The sequence below is a fragment of the Rousettus aegyptiacus genome, unplaced genomic scaffold, assembly GCF_014176215.1.
Source record: "Rousettus aegyptiacus isolate mRouAeg1 unplaced genomic scaffold, mRouAeg1.p scaffold_m13_p_5, whole genome shotgun sequence".
Taxonomy (NCBI): Eukaryota; Metazoa; Chordata; class Mammalia; order Chiroptera; family Pteropodidae; genus Rousettus; species Rousettus aegyptiacus.
The window spans coordinates 89,180,589-89,195,582 of NW_023416308.1; the positions used below are offsets into that span (position 1 = coordinate 89,180,589).

Consider the following 14,994-nt stretch of genomic DNA (forward strand, 5'->3'; position numbering starts at 1 on the left):
CTCTATTTTGCAGAGAAAAATTAAGGCAAGAGGAAGATATACTTTACCTCATCTTCTCTTTTGCATCTTCAAAGCTTTCAGACACAAAGTAGACATCCTGAAAAGTTGTGATGAGACACTCCTGTTTGCAGGTAATCTTGGGGTCAAAGGGCTTTACTTTGGCATGTCCAGAAAGTGCATGCTAGAGGACAAAGAGTCAATAAATCAAAGAATACTCTCTACTTTCATAGATCACATTCTACGCACAACTGCCAGAATCGGCATACCTCCGAATGTATTACTAACACAATGGCTCCAAACTACAATTATAAACTTATTTCCTACAGTTCTATGTAACCCATAAAATTCTCTAGCAAAACAAATGGCTTGCTGTTCTCTATAAGTGCCCCAAGATCATCTCGATTGTTCTAACACCCTTCTCCATGTAGGAGGCACCCAAGGATCTTTATTTATTTATTCCTGCGTTATGGCTCCTACTCTCTCGACCTGCACTAGTTATTCTTCTGCATGACTTGTATCCACCACCTGGTGGTAGGCTCCTTGAGAGCAAGAGAGTGCCTGAGACAGTGTTTCACACGACACATCCATCACTCAACTAACCTAAGTTTATTTCTTTATTGGCCAAATAATAGATCTCAAAAAGTTTCCTAGACATTATTGCTAGCACACCAAAAATGATGAAGAAACAGCAAGAATTTGCAAACAGAAGCTTTAAAATACTTTTTTTTATTTAAAAGAGAGAGATAGATGATAGAGATAAATGTTCAAAAACTTGGGAAACCAAGAAAAGTGTCCTTTAAGTAATATTTACTGCTACCCTAAGTATTTTCCATAGTAAGCTCTTGTTCAAATTCAAAAACTATTTCCGGTTGTATCAATTATATTAAGTGAACGTGAGATGCGCAAAGATTTACAACTCTTACTTTGAGTTCACTGATAGAAGAAAGTAAGCCAGCACCGAAGACTCTTAGCTGCCCATCTTGTTTACACAGACCAAACTCCACAGTGAAAAAGTAGCACTGCAAAAGGACATCAATATTACTTTCACATCCTGAATGACTCAAAATAAAACAAACTACAACTCTTCATCACTGACCCAAAGTACCCTGGAATAAAGTCCAAGACCCCCAGACTAGCTCACAGTATCTCTGCAATTTGGCCTCATTCTAAACAAGCACTTCTCAAACTTTTGTTCCCAGGATGCTTATACACTCTTAACAATTACTGAGAATCCCAAAGACCTTTTGTTTATGTGGGTTACAGCTAGCTATATTTAATACTATATTAAAATTTAAAAATGAAAAAAAAAGTAATGTTTACTAAATAATTTTAAAATGAAATAAATCATTTTATGGTAATATAAGTAAAATTTTAATAAAAGTAACTATATTGTATAAAACAAAAAAGATTTTAAAAAGTAGATTGTTTTACATTGTTGGAAATCTTTTTAATGTCTGGTTAGATATTATTTCATGTCCGGCTAAAACAAAAGATGAATTCCCGTATCTGCTTCTACATTTAACCCATTGCAATATGTGGCAATAAATTTGCTTATTATCTATACCCCCTCCCCATTGGAATATAAGCTCTGTGAAGAGAGGTATAGCACAGGTCACCTAACAGGTTACTATTAGTAATAATGGCTAACATATGTGATTAAAGTATACGAAGAATATTGAGCCTCACACAGATAAGTAGTTGTAAGAGGACCAAATATTGTAATAGCCTTTTCAGATAATTGTGGATTTTCTTCTTTGACACTGCAAACCCAAACAGCGATAGTTTCCTAAAGTTCAACTGCAGTGTGGCATCTAAAACCACATCAGTGAACTCTGTTACATTAAAATCCACTTCTCACTTTAAATGGATCTTTTACCTATGCATGATTTTGACCCCGTGAAAGGATGCCAAGTACCCCTATGGCTCCAAAACCACAATCACAGAAGCTCTGTTCTAACCATAGAGCCTATTTCATACCGCCTTGCCCACCCTCACACACTCTGCTCCAGCTTTCTGTTCTTTCCCCAAAGCACTTCCTTGTCTTTCCTTGTATGCCTTCATCCCAAGATACTCTTCCTTCCCTTGTTGACACAGGAAAACACTACTCATCTTTCCTGGGCTAGTGCAGGTATTCCTCCTCCATGAAATCTTCCCCGGGCAGCTCTCTTCACTCCCAGAGCACCCAGCCTGAACTTCTCTATCACCTTCATCTCACATTTCTAACATAACTGTCTCCCCAAGTAGTGTATAAGTTCACCGAAGGCAGGAACCATGCCTTCCTCATCTTTGTATTTCCAGAGTGGTATCTTGTAAATACTGCTTAAAAATATTTTTACCATCATTTTGGGGAACCTATCATTTTTATTGAAAAAAGAAGATATACAAACCATTAACATTATTGTACTTCAGTCTTCCTCTGCCTTTTCTTAAGCTCATGTCTCCCTTTGACAAATTTTACATTTCTATATCCTTCTTTAATGTTATTTAAATTAAATTAAATATGAAAAAGAAAAATTTTTAATGGCCATCTTGAATATGTACTTTTAAACTATGCAAACACTCATATCCCACCCATTAAGAATTACTACTCTATACAGCTATGTCCAGATTTATACCGTTGCCAGTTTTTGAACAGCCTCCTCTGAAGCTCCAAGGGATGCCAGGCCAATCTCTTGAGAGAACTGTGCAAAATTAGGTTCAGCTAAAAGGGGAACATGACCCAAGAGTTCATGGCAGGTATCTCTAAAAAAGAGGTATAAGTCTGTCACAGATGTGATGCTTAACATAAATGCATTAATCAACCATTCAGTCAAATTAAAATCAGATCTTACTTTTATTCAAATTGATCAGGTGGTATTACATTGGAAATAAATCTCAAAGGACACTAATGAAATAAAGAAACAATTTTGATTCGATACCTTAGGCACACACACACATACGCACACACACACACACACACACACACACGTGTATACAGATACCCATAGACATCTACATGCCGCCCGATCCTGCCAAAGATTAGGTCTCTGCTCAGATGTCACCTTTCCTGCCAGGCCTTCCCTGACCACCCTTTTCAAAATAGCAACCCCCCACCCACCCATACATACACACCCCTCCATCTTCTTTCTCTATTTTATTTGTCTCCGTGTCACTCATCATCGATAACAAACAGATATGTGTGTGAATATATATACACTATATCTCCCACTGGAATATAAGCTTTATGAAGCAGGAATTTTTGTCTGATTTTTTTTTTCAGTGTTACATCCTCTATGCTTAGAACAACACCTGCCATCTAACAGGTTGTCAAGTAATAATAGTAATAATAATGGCTAACACATATAGAGCATAGAGCACGTATTATGTTCTAAATGCTTTAAATGTGCTAATTCCTGTAATCGTCACAAAAAAGATCATGAGGTAGGTAGGTATCATTACAGACAGCTATCTGATGAATGAATACTGAAGTAGAAGTACTTACGGCTCTGGGGTATAGAGGGGATCTGAACTGTGTCTCACATACTGTGTGCAGTGAAAAACTCGAAAGGCTAAACCTGATAAGAAATCTCTCGGTGATAAGTAACCAGCCACAGGACGGATGGAAAAACCTGTGCGTTCTGCAAAGCAAAGAAGAAAACACAGAGAACATCTTCACCAGAAAAGATCACTTGCTGCACCATTTTAACTCTGTCAGTGGCATCAAGTAACACTTTGAGAGAGAACATAAAAACTAAAATATATCCTATGTGTACTGTAGGGAAGTAATAATTAAGCACTTACCATTGCCAGGCAGTGTTACACCTTTTACATATCACATCTCCTTCCATGTTTACAATATGAGTTAAAGTTTATTGTTCTCATTGTGACAGCTATAAAACTGATGCTCACAGACTCAATAATATGCCCAAGAGCACGTTGTAGATAATAAAGGTAGGAAGAGGACCCAGGTCTCTTAAATTACATCTTGCTGTCTTCATAAAGGGTTTAGAACATCCCCTAGACAATCTTAACTTAAAAAAAAAAAAAACACCTAACAAGCTCTATTAATTTAGATTAGAACCATTTTTGAATCTATGCCAATTTTAGCCGGTACTACATCTTCTAAAGTAGTTTATTTTACCTAAACTAGATGGTGCTTTTCTATCTCCCAACAGCCAAGACTGCATGCCCACCATGAAAGGGGCCTGCCACTATGCTGCATGGCTCAAGGGAGCTCTACAAGTTCCAATTTTGCCCTTCATTTCAAACCCTCACACTCTAGAATTCCAGTTCCACCTACTTGCTTTGTACCTGAATTCTCCCATTCTGATGGGAAGATTTCACAGTCCAATAGAACTTTCCACATGACAGAAATGTTCTATATGTAGGCTACCCACTAGGGTAGCCACTAGCCATATGTAGCTATTGAATACTTGTATGGCTGGGGGGCTAACATTTTGATTTACATTAATTTTAATTATTTAAACAACACCATGTGTCTAGTGACCATCATATTTGACAGTGCAGGTAGCCCCTTCAAAATGATGTTATGTTTGAAGTGTCTTCTAATTTTGGTTTCTCTCTTTGACACTTTCCCTTGAAACACCTTTAGCAACATGTTTTGCAGCCAGCTCGAGCTCCAGACCCCAAGCAAACAGCTTTTATTTTTGTATCCACAACAAAATATTTCTAAATCTCACACAAATCTGACTTGATAACAACTTCTATAGCATATGCCTGTCTATCCCATGTTCCATGAGATCATGCACATTGGTTCTGTCATCCATAATCCCTACTTTTTTAAATCTAGTTTTTGTAGGAACAATTCACATGAGTTCTTCCATTGTAAAAACAATATTGCCCTTTCCTGTTTAGTTCTTTGTTTTGTATATAGTGATTGAAAAATGAGAATTATGGAGTTGAATAGATATACAGATTTTTATAACAGTCTGTGTTAGAAACTCAAAGATAGTAAGTTCAGACCATGATGGAAATAAACTAAACTCCCTTGGAGTCAAAAACATAATTTATCTTTTTTCTCTAAGTTTCTAATCTACTGAGATCAAAGGGGAACTGTCTTTTCTTACATATTGGAGACCCGGGAGATCACTGACCACTTCATTTCCTATACTAGCTAGAAAAAAATAAGGAGGTCTAGACCAAACAAACATGAAGAACTAAAGGGAACAAAATTGTCCTTACCCTTTATTTCTGCTCTACTAGCAAATCTTTTCCCATTGGAAAATGATAGACTCTTAATGTGGAAAGGGGCTTCAGACCATCTCCTCCAACCTTCCCCAAGGTGCCTGAATCTCCTCCACCACATCCCTGATAAGAGGGAGTGAATATTTTGCATGACTACCTCCATGGATGGGGAACTAACCACCTCATAAGCCTCTTCCATTTTCAAATGGCTCTTTCGGCAAGGTCTTCCCCATTCTGAGTCAAAAACTTGCAGTTTCTATCCAATAGTCTTTTACTTTAGGGCCACATAGTAATCACTCTATTATATAAGATTACTTTCAAATGTTTAAATACAAAACTATAACATCTCTTAAATCTCTAGGTCAAATACCCTACAAATCCTTCAGATTTTATTTATATGATACATTTTCCAATCCCCTTATAATTATGCTCATTTTTTCTATACCTGCTCCTGGATCAGATTGCCCTTCTTCAAATGTGATACCTAATATAGGATCTAATACTCCAGGACAGAGTACAGGAAAATTCTGACCTCTCATATAACTGCATTTTATTCCTCTATTAAAAATTCTGTCAAGATCAAAACAGAATTCAACATTCCCCTTACAAAAAATTAATTAGCTTATTACCTTTTAAAAAATTTGAAACATCTTCCAACTGTGGGATATTATCTTCCCGATATCCACAATATTTAGAAAGCAAAGGTAAGTTTTTGAGATACTCTCTGCAGGCGTGGGTTGGGTAAAGTTTGCTCAGCTCTCTGAACACTGTTCCCCAGGTCTTAATTTCCTCTTCAGTGAATTCAACCTTCGGAATGGGGTCTCCACTAATGAGATAAAAGGAAGAAGTTACTTTGAATTAGCATTCAGTAAGCAATAGCACTTATCTTATTCTCTACTTAGTAAATGAGTATTATTTATTTATTTATTTTACTATTTTAAAGCTGATTAAGTTATTTTTATAAAACACTTACTGTTTATAGTTCATAGCCAAGTCTGCAAAATACTTCCGTCTTTTACGGTAGACATTGTCTTTGAAGCCCTGATAATTAAAGAAAAGTTGTTAAATATTCATGCTAAAATATATTCGACAAATGATATTTAGGAAACATTTTTATTTTTATATTAAAGGGCTATTTAATGTTATTTTGGGCAAGCCCTGTTTAGAAATTTATAATCATTTTTATTTTAATATCAATGTTATATGATAGCTTTATACTATACTGGCTACAAAGACAAAAAAATACTATAGATATAAAGATGTTATAGATATAAATATACTATAGATATAAAGATATTATAGTGGTTACCAAAAAATCATTTGAAGAATAATAAAAGCACCACTCTAGTTAAATACAGGTTCTTTTCCAAGGGTGAGATTTTTTTTTCTTAATCATTTAACTGATTTCTTCAGCTAGAAGTGTTTGCTTTCTTGTGAATAGCTTAAAGCAATTTGTTCATGCCACTTAGCACATTTGTCACATTTTAATGATATATGCATTTATTTATATATGTGTGCTTTATCCTTTCAACTAAACTGTAAGCTCCCTGAAGGAAGGTATAGCAATTTATTAATTCCAATAGTTACTCAATAAGATATTATAGAATAAATGGATAGATTGGCTGGGGCTATCTAAGGCAGTATAAGGTCACATTCACAGAGCTACTAAGTAGTAGGAGCTAGATTAAAGTCCTGGTTTATGCGACTTCACAATTGCACACTCTTCTCTCCTTCCCTCCCAGGATCCTAAAGCTCCATAAGCAATCCTAAGGCTCTGGATTTACTAATTCTCCATCTCATGCCTGTATGGCATCCCACATAATTTTCCAAGGAAATAACTTCCTACTTCATCAACTGCCTCATAAACCAATTATGCTAGGCGGCATGAGTGATAAGACTTTCTCCATTCTATCTCTACTCCCCTTTCACATAACTCATGCCAATTTAATAAAAACTGACTGCAGACACTGTCTTTATTTTAGTATAACTCTCAGAATAGCTCTTAATAATAGGAATGCCAGGCATGTGACAGATGCTTTGGAGTCAATGAAGTTAGATGCTCTTCAGGCAGTTAGTCACAATTCCACCAGCATGGAGGTCTACTGAACTTCCTGAAATCCAAATTAAAACAAGATCTTATTTAGTCTTGAATAAGCACTTTTTCCAAAAATCGCCCGTAATTTTTAGTTTGCTTTAAATTACTTTCATGAAAATATTTTTAAAAAATATTTACAGGATGGTCTGCATCCAGCTCAGATCCGTACATCAGAACTCTGTTGGCACAATGGTCCAGATCAGAAACCTTCTTTGGAAACCAAGGAACAGTTTCCACACCTGCAGAATACAAAAACCACTAACAGCTGAAGAGACAATCTTAAATAAGCCAATAAGGAAGAAAAAATTAAGAAAGTCATAAAGGCATTTAGATGAGTTTTTTAATTTTAGCTTGTACACTAAGGCAAAATTTATAACAAGTAAACTTCTCTATATCTAATAAGTACATTTTATTCAGAATTTTTGAGCTTAAAATTTTTTACGAGTCTTGATTTCTTAAGTGTTAAAGAAAGTTGTACTTTGTTCATAGACCAAAAGTTTAAAAAAAAATTTTTTAAGCTACATATTTAACTATCCTAAAAAGGCAGAAAAAAGGATAAACAACTTCCCAGACCAAGGGGAAAGTTTAATAAGAACTTTAAATGTTTATTTTTGTTGATGGAAGGGATCTTAGAGATCATTTATGTCTTTATCACTCTGATCTTCTCAGCATCACCTAGTCATACGATTCCTCATAAGATACTGGGTTTTTGCACATGCTGCTCTTCTGCCTGAAATAACTATCCCACTTCCTGCTCCACCTCCATCCTGTTTTCCTGAGAATACCCTTCTCCTTCAAGGCCCAAATCAAGCAAGCCTTCCCTGACCCTGCAGGTAGAACTAATTCTGTGTCCTCAGCATTTCTGTGACATTATGTTTCTGATTTTCTAAAAGCTTTTACTGTGTTTCATTATAATGTATCTGTATATGTCTGTCTTACTGGAAAGAAAGGAAATGACTCCAAGGTAGAGACTATATATTTTTGTATCTTCGTTTCTTAGAAATATCCAACACAAGTTGTGTTCCCTAAATATCAACTAAACCCTTTAGCTTCTATAAAACTCTCCATTTTATAGATGAGGTAACCAAAGTCCAGAAAGATAAAGTAATTTACCCAAGGTAGCTCATCTAATGGAAGCTAGAGGACTAGAACTCAATCCTTCTTGTTCCAATCTAACATACCCAGAAGTGATATTCAAGATATTTAAACAACAAATACAAAACGAGCAGCAATCATATCACTCAAAATAGACACAAGCAAAGTCCTAGGCTCCTGATCTGCCAACTGTTACTCCTGTAGCTGTTTGTGGCGGGCCTGAAACTCCTAGGGGAAGATCTGGAGCACATGGGCTTCAGGCATGGTTGGGAGCACTCAAAGGATTCAGGGAAGCAGCTATCCGCTAGCCAGAAAGCAAAGTATATTAATATTTCAATAACTTATACAGCTGTACAAATACATAGCAGATGAATATCAGCTTTGGATACACCTCAAATATTGTGACATAATCTAAAGGGATTATTTTAAATTTAGTACCATGTATAAAACATGGCTGATTTTGCCTCAAGTGAAGCACAGGATTTTTTCACAGTAGATCTTTGCTATCTGAATATCTGAAACATTAGAAGGCTTTACTGCTTTTTCATCTGCTTTTGGTGGAAGTGGGGGCAGGGAAGAATGTTGAACACTGTGTATTTCACATTATAGTTGTAGCAACTGCCAACATTCTCAACAAATTCAAATATTCACTGAATATCTGCTAGATTCTAAGCCCTGTAAGAGTTACTAGGTGCTCAAAGATTGTGAATTGAAGGTTTGTAAAATCAAGAAATGCTTGACGATTTGGAAATTGAGATAACGTAATTGATTTCTAACTATTGTAAATTCTTTCGTACACACAGGGTTTCTTTTTCGCTTCTCTCATACTATATAAAATGTCATCTTATAATTTTTCTCTAGAATTTTGAACAATTATATTTTGTGTTCCCTTCACTACCAGGCTGTAAGCAATTTTAAGAGAGAGTGTCTTATTTTTACTTTCATCCTTCAAAATAAATATAAGATTGGACACACATTATGTATCTAATTTCCTGAGTAGTATTTTCGCTTTTCGAACTTACCATCTTCTTTCATGGCAAAATTTTCAGGTGGATTCACAGAGAGAACATTAGTATGAGACTTCAAAAAATGAAAAATGTCATTTAGTTGTTCTCTGTTGAGATCACAGTCAACAAAAATCTCAAATTCTGAGTTTCTTCTCTTTGATTTTCGGGACTCAATATGTAACAGGTTCACATGCTTCTCCTGTGTAAAGGAAAGGATAAAGATTACAACATGACTGCCTCAAATGGTTGTAGTCTCTGAACAGATAACTTTCACTACTACTAAAAATCAATTTCACACTTGTCATAATAGCCAAAAGGTGAAAAGGCTGTTTTCAGTGCTGTCAACAGCAAAGCAATTCTTCTAAATATTAGGTGTTATTCAAAATAGTTTGAAAAATTCATCGCGCCCTCCAGAAACTAATAACATTCACTAGAAGCCATTCAGATTGCCAGAAGGGATTGATCTTCAAATCAATATACCAACTCCCCTAGATAAAAAGAGCCTTTTGAAAATTCTCATCAATAAAAGCTAGTTTTCAAAAAGTAATAATGGTAGTCCTTTAGAAAGAAGTTTCCTTTGCAAAAATGCATTTAATAAAATTAGATGAACAGCTTGAACACAGAGTACTTAATACCTTAATCTCTTGAGCTACAAACTTAGTAACCAGCTGAACCAGATTGCTTCTGGTCTTTTCATGCCAGCCTGAGCTGTGGGCACCACTTGTGCAAACCTGTGAGAGGGGGGTATCTTCTCTTACCAATTTGAGTAGCTGAGGAAAAGCACTGACACAATAATGAAACATAAGAACCAGTCGCACAACAGTTTTTTCACCTAAAAAATGAGGTTAGTGTTGACGATCTCTAATACTAACCAGTTCAATCAAATTAACTTAGTGAACACCTAAGTAGCCAGGTTAGAACTGTAAAGCATATAAAGAAGGGTAAGATATACAATGAGTTTTTAACCTAGTTGTCTAACACACAAAAGACGATGAGAAAATACAAGCAGTAGATGTTCACGTGCAGAAGATGGTCAGTGAAGGGAAAAAGCATCATGGGTTAGAGAGAGTGGAAGGCTCCATAGAGCAGATGGGAACTGAAATGAGTCTTAAGGTATAGATAGAATGCAAAGGCAGAAAGCAGAAGGAAGGATTCTTAATAGGAGGACTATACAGCAAAGGTAGGAATGAGGTGAGAATGATCAGAGAACATGAACCAAAAAGAAAGGAAAGTGAATGTCAGGGATGTTGGGAAACTGAAACAGGCAGGGTTTATCCTGGAACACAGAATATATCATGGAATCAAGAGAATAAAGCCAGTTGTAAAATATATTGGGATTGACCAAGAGTAAAGGAGAATTTTATTGAATCTATTTCTTATGAATATTTACAATAAGAATGTATTTATAAATATTTTATGAATGATGACTTGAATAAATATAAAGTTAAATTATGTTTTTGGAGAGAAAGATGCAAAATGTCAATTTTTCCAAAATTATTCTATTGATTGCTATCAAATTGCTATTGAAAGCCATCAAAATGGAAATCTCAATGGAATTTGGTAAGGAAATTTAACTAAATAATTTTAAAAGTCCATTTGGAAGAAATAGTCAATAAAATTCAGGGAAATTCAGATAAAATAGGAGTGATAAACAAAACATTTCCTATCAGATATTTCAGTTACAGAAACAGAAGCACAGAGAGTTTAAACAATTTTCCCAAAAAGCTAGAATTCAAACTCAGGTTGTCCAATTTCACAGTCCATGCTCTTAAATGCTGTGTTGCAATCATGTTTTACAAGAAAGGAAGAGTCAGAATAATGGATAATATGAATCTTCTTTGAATAAGGTTTATTGAATCTTAATAATGAAAACACTAAAGACTGACATAGTCCAAAACTGGGACGTGACTACACTGGAAAGATGGAAGGAAGAGAAATTAAGGGGGCCACTGGAAAAGGGGGCTGTGTCAAGAAAGCTAAATCTTTATTTCTGTTGTAGGAAATAAATAGTAATACCTGCTATTAAAAAAATCAAGAAATAGTAGCATATTATTTATAAATATGGACATAAATACTAAAAACTATAGGTGAAAGAGTTGGAACTGGTTACCTCCTGTAGGCTGAGGGTAAGTAAAATGAGTGGGTTCACACCTGGGACATTATGCAGCAGTTAGAAGAATGAATGAGATGGACACACAGCAGCATGGGTGGGTCTTAGAAACACAGTGCTGAATGAAAAAAAAACTGTACTATACAATAACATTTATATAAATTACTAATTACAAGCATCCACAAAGACTCTACATTTTCTTAAGTACACATTAAAATAATTCAATGTACATATCAAACCGAGCAGCTGTTTATCAGAAGAAAGAGTTGGAGAGTGAAAGGAACAATGACATAAAACAGGAGGCTGTACAAATCAATGATGATAGTGTACCTGTGAGTTAACAAGTACGATTAACTCAACCCTCTGCACCTAAGGTCAACAAAAGCTGAGGAATGAAGTGAGTTGAAGGAGAAAGACCACTGTTTTCTTCGCAAGCTTTATAGTGTAAGTTGACTTTTTGAACCATGCACAAGTATTCTTTGATTAAAAATAAAATTTTTTTTTAACAATGTTGATGAAAGAAGCAATATAGGTATATTATTTAAAAATCCCAGGTAATCAATAGAATAGCTGAAAATAATCATTTAATTATCCAACTTTGGGAGGAGCTAAGAGGGAGTAGGGAGGGAAGGGGTATTAGTATTATTCAAAATAGAAAGTAAAGGAATATTGTGTAAAGTTGATAACTCAAAGAGAGATGTAAGAGCACTATTTACATTTAAAGAACAAAAATAGCTACAAAAGGTTGCTTCTGGAGAGTGGGACTGAGGATATGATGTGTTGAGTAGGAAAACTGATGCCTTTCAAATTCTTCCAGACTATTTGTCTATATTTAAATTTTTTAATTCTTTGAAATATTATTTTCAAATGACTATACACTAGAATAACATATGGATATAAATTTGATTTTTAAAATAACTAACACTTATTGATAAGGTACTCTGAACTATCCTAAGCATTTTACTCATTAACTCTATTAGTTCTCACAATGACCTTATAAGATAAGTTCTCATTTTAAAGATGTAAAGACTGAAGTGCAGAGAGACTAATCAATTTGCCATGATCACCCAGCTGATAAAATAAATGACAGAGTCAAAGTTTGAACTCAGTGGTCTGCTTCCAGAACCTACAAGCTTAACCCCAATGACATTCTAGCATAATTTAACCTGTCCCCTACCGTACAACAAGTAGTTTTTTTTAATAATTTTTATATTACTCTAAATAAATCTTTGTGTCTCTAATCCCTTAAAATAGGTTAGGTGCCCCAGTTGAATACTATCATAGTACCTGGTACGTCTGTTTCAGGTCATTTTACACACATGTAATTATTTACTTACTATAATAATGTGTTTAGTGTCTGTGCTCCCCCCTAGATTATACATACTGCGAGGGTATACACTGTGTTCTGTTCAGGTCCACATCCTTAGTATCTAGCAGGGCACCTGGCACATTGTAAGTACTCAATAAATATTCGTGTTCTGCATCGCTGACCCCTATTTCCTTTAGACAGATTTATGGAAGTGGAATTACTGGGTCAAAAAATGCGAACATTTTAAGGCTCATAATACATATTACCAGATTGTTTCCCCACCCATTATACCAATTTACCCTCACATCAAATGTGTATTTAAGTGCCAAGTGCATTGAAGCTGTGGCAATAGGGAAAAGTATAATGGTAAAATCTTTGCTATTTTATGATATAAAAATATAATAAATTACACTACTAATATGTCATTAAATGCCATTAAAATTTAAATATATTATTAAATTAAAATTTGCTTCTCTGAAATCTATGAAGTGAAATCTCTCTTCCTCCATTTCTTCTTTTTTTTTTTTTTTAGGCAAGGCAATCCTTGGATGACCTCACAGATTGCAAGGACCTTATCAGCTTACAATCCCTTATCTATCTATCTATCTATCTATCTATCTATCTATCTATCTATATGTTTATTTTTTACGCCTACAGCACCTAGTCTTCCTAGGTGGTCTCCCATCCAAGTACTAACCAGGCCCAACCCTGCTTAGCTTTTGAGATCAGACAGGATCGGGCACAGTCAGGGTAGCATGGCTGTAGATAGCCCCCATTTCTTTATTTGCTAGTTATAGTTTCTCTTCTAAAAAATTTCTGTATCTCTTAGCCATTTATTAGAATTGGGCAATATTTTAGAAATTTAACGGCTTAAGAAATGTCTGTAGCTCACTTTTGAAGAATTTATAATAATCTATATTTTAAACATAACTTTAGAGACTCATTTTAGTAGAGTCTATGCAAAAATAAGAAGAGTGCTTACCTGGAAGATTTTCAATGCTTGTACAAGTCCTCCAACTTCATCCTTTAAGGAAAAAATGAGAGTTGCTCTTCCTCTTTCTAAGGAATGCTCTTTGTTTTCCTTGTTGTCTTCAATCATGATGAATCTGCTGTATTTCTCTAAAACCAAAGTATAAAAATATAGGGAGAGATCTAAAAAGAAGTTGTGCAATGTAGACAATCTTTGATAGTATTTGAATCTGAGACAATACTTTATAATAATACTAAGCTTTAGTTTCCTCACCTGTAAAACAGGAATATGCAGATATGCTTTTTACAAGACTAAAATGAGACAAAAATAAAACTAAACATTGCCTAGCATAGAGCCTAGAATGTAACAGACATATTACACCTGTTAGTTTCTATTTTTTCTAATCTAATCTTTCTTTGGGGGCACGACTCAAGCCATTGGTTTCCAGCAGTCTTCCTGACTGTTGTGGCCCAAATGGGTATTCTTCCTCTATGAAAGCCTACCTCCTCTCACCAAGAATTTTAGCTCTTTATTATCCTGGATCTTAGATAGCTTCCCCAAATATTTTATTCATACATGTCTGTCTTCTAACAAGGCAGCAAGCTCCTTCAGAACAGGGACAAGGCCTTGCACTTATTTTGTAAATTCACAACCCTGGGCAGCTCTGTACACATGTGGATTCGAAGGATAACTGCCAGCTGAGAGAATTCTGGTTCCACATAAGTATCTCCTTTCCTCTCTGCCTATGAAATCCCCTAGGCCATGAGCTCTGAAGCCTTTTCAGTATTGGCCTACAAGTGCTATATGATTATAAATACAACTCTGTGTGTATGTGTGTGTGTGTGTGTGCACGCGCGTGCGCGTGCTGGAAGAGGTGAGGCTATTGTGAAAGATGGAAGTAGGGCACAATAACTTTGTATTGGTGAATTTTCAATTGAGAAATACACACCTGAGAAATAAGATTTGGATTAATAAATGGAAACAGCGTATTGAGGATTTATTCTTATTTGGGTTGGGTTTTTTTGGGGTTTTTTTGGTTATTAATTCTTCCTAATTGCCCAGTTTCATATGGTAGTTTTTGTGGAATTAATCTTTAATAACTTAAATCGATATAACTAATTCCACTGTCCTTCACCTGCTCCCACTCATTGATCTAAGCCTGTGGCACAACTACTCAGAACAGGTATAGTGGTGATAGTGTGGGCTTGAAGCCTGATGCACTGT

At 35.3% G+C, this 14,994-nt stretch overlaps 1 protein-coding gene and 1 pseudogene across 1 annotated transcript in view; both read right to left on the minus strand.

The window, feature by feature from the left end:
* TPH1 (tryptophan hydroxylase 1) overlaps positions 1-14,994 on the minus strand; it is a 41,133-nt gene that overhangs the window by 3,299 nt on the left and 22,840 nt on the right. The window contains exons 2-10 of the mRNA XM_016139510.2: positions 13,783-13,919; positions 9,397-9,580; positions 7,418-7,518; positions 6,158-6,225; positions 5,814-6,010; positions 3,482-3,617; positions 2,616-2,742; positions 924-1,019; positions 48-181 (exon numbers count right to left, since the gene is read on the minus strand). Coding sequence (XP_015994996.2) covers positions 48-181; positions 924-1,019; positions 2,616-2,742; positions 3,482-3,617; positions 5,814-6,010; positions 6,158-6,225; positions 7,418-7,518; positions 9,397-9,580; positions 13,783-13,899 — 1,160 coding nt within the window. The 5' untranslated portion in view covers positions 13,900-13,919. The remainder of the gene's footprint in view (positions 1-47; positions 182-923; positions 1,020-2,615; positions 2,743-3,481; positions 3,618-5,813; positions 6,011-6,157; positions 6,226-7,417; positions 7,519-9,396; positions 9,581-13,782; positions 13,920-14,994) is intronic.
* Positions 13,449-13,567, minus strand: LOC118603382 (annotated as a pseudogene).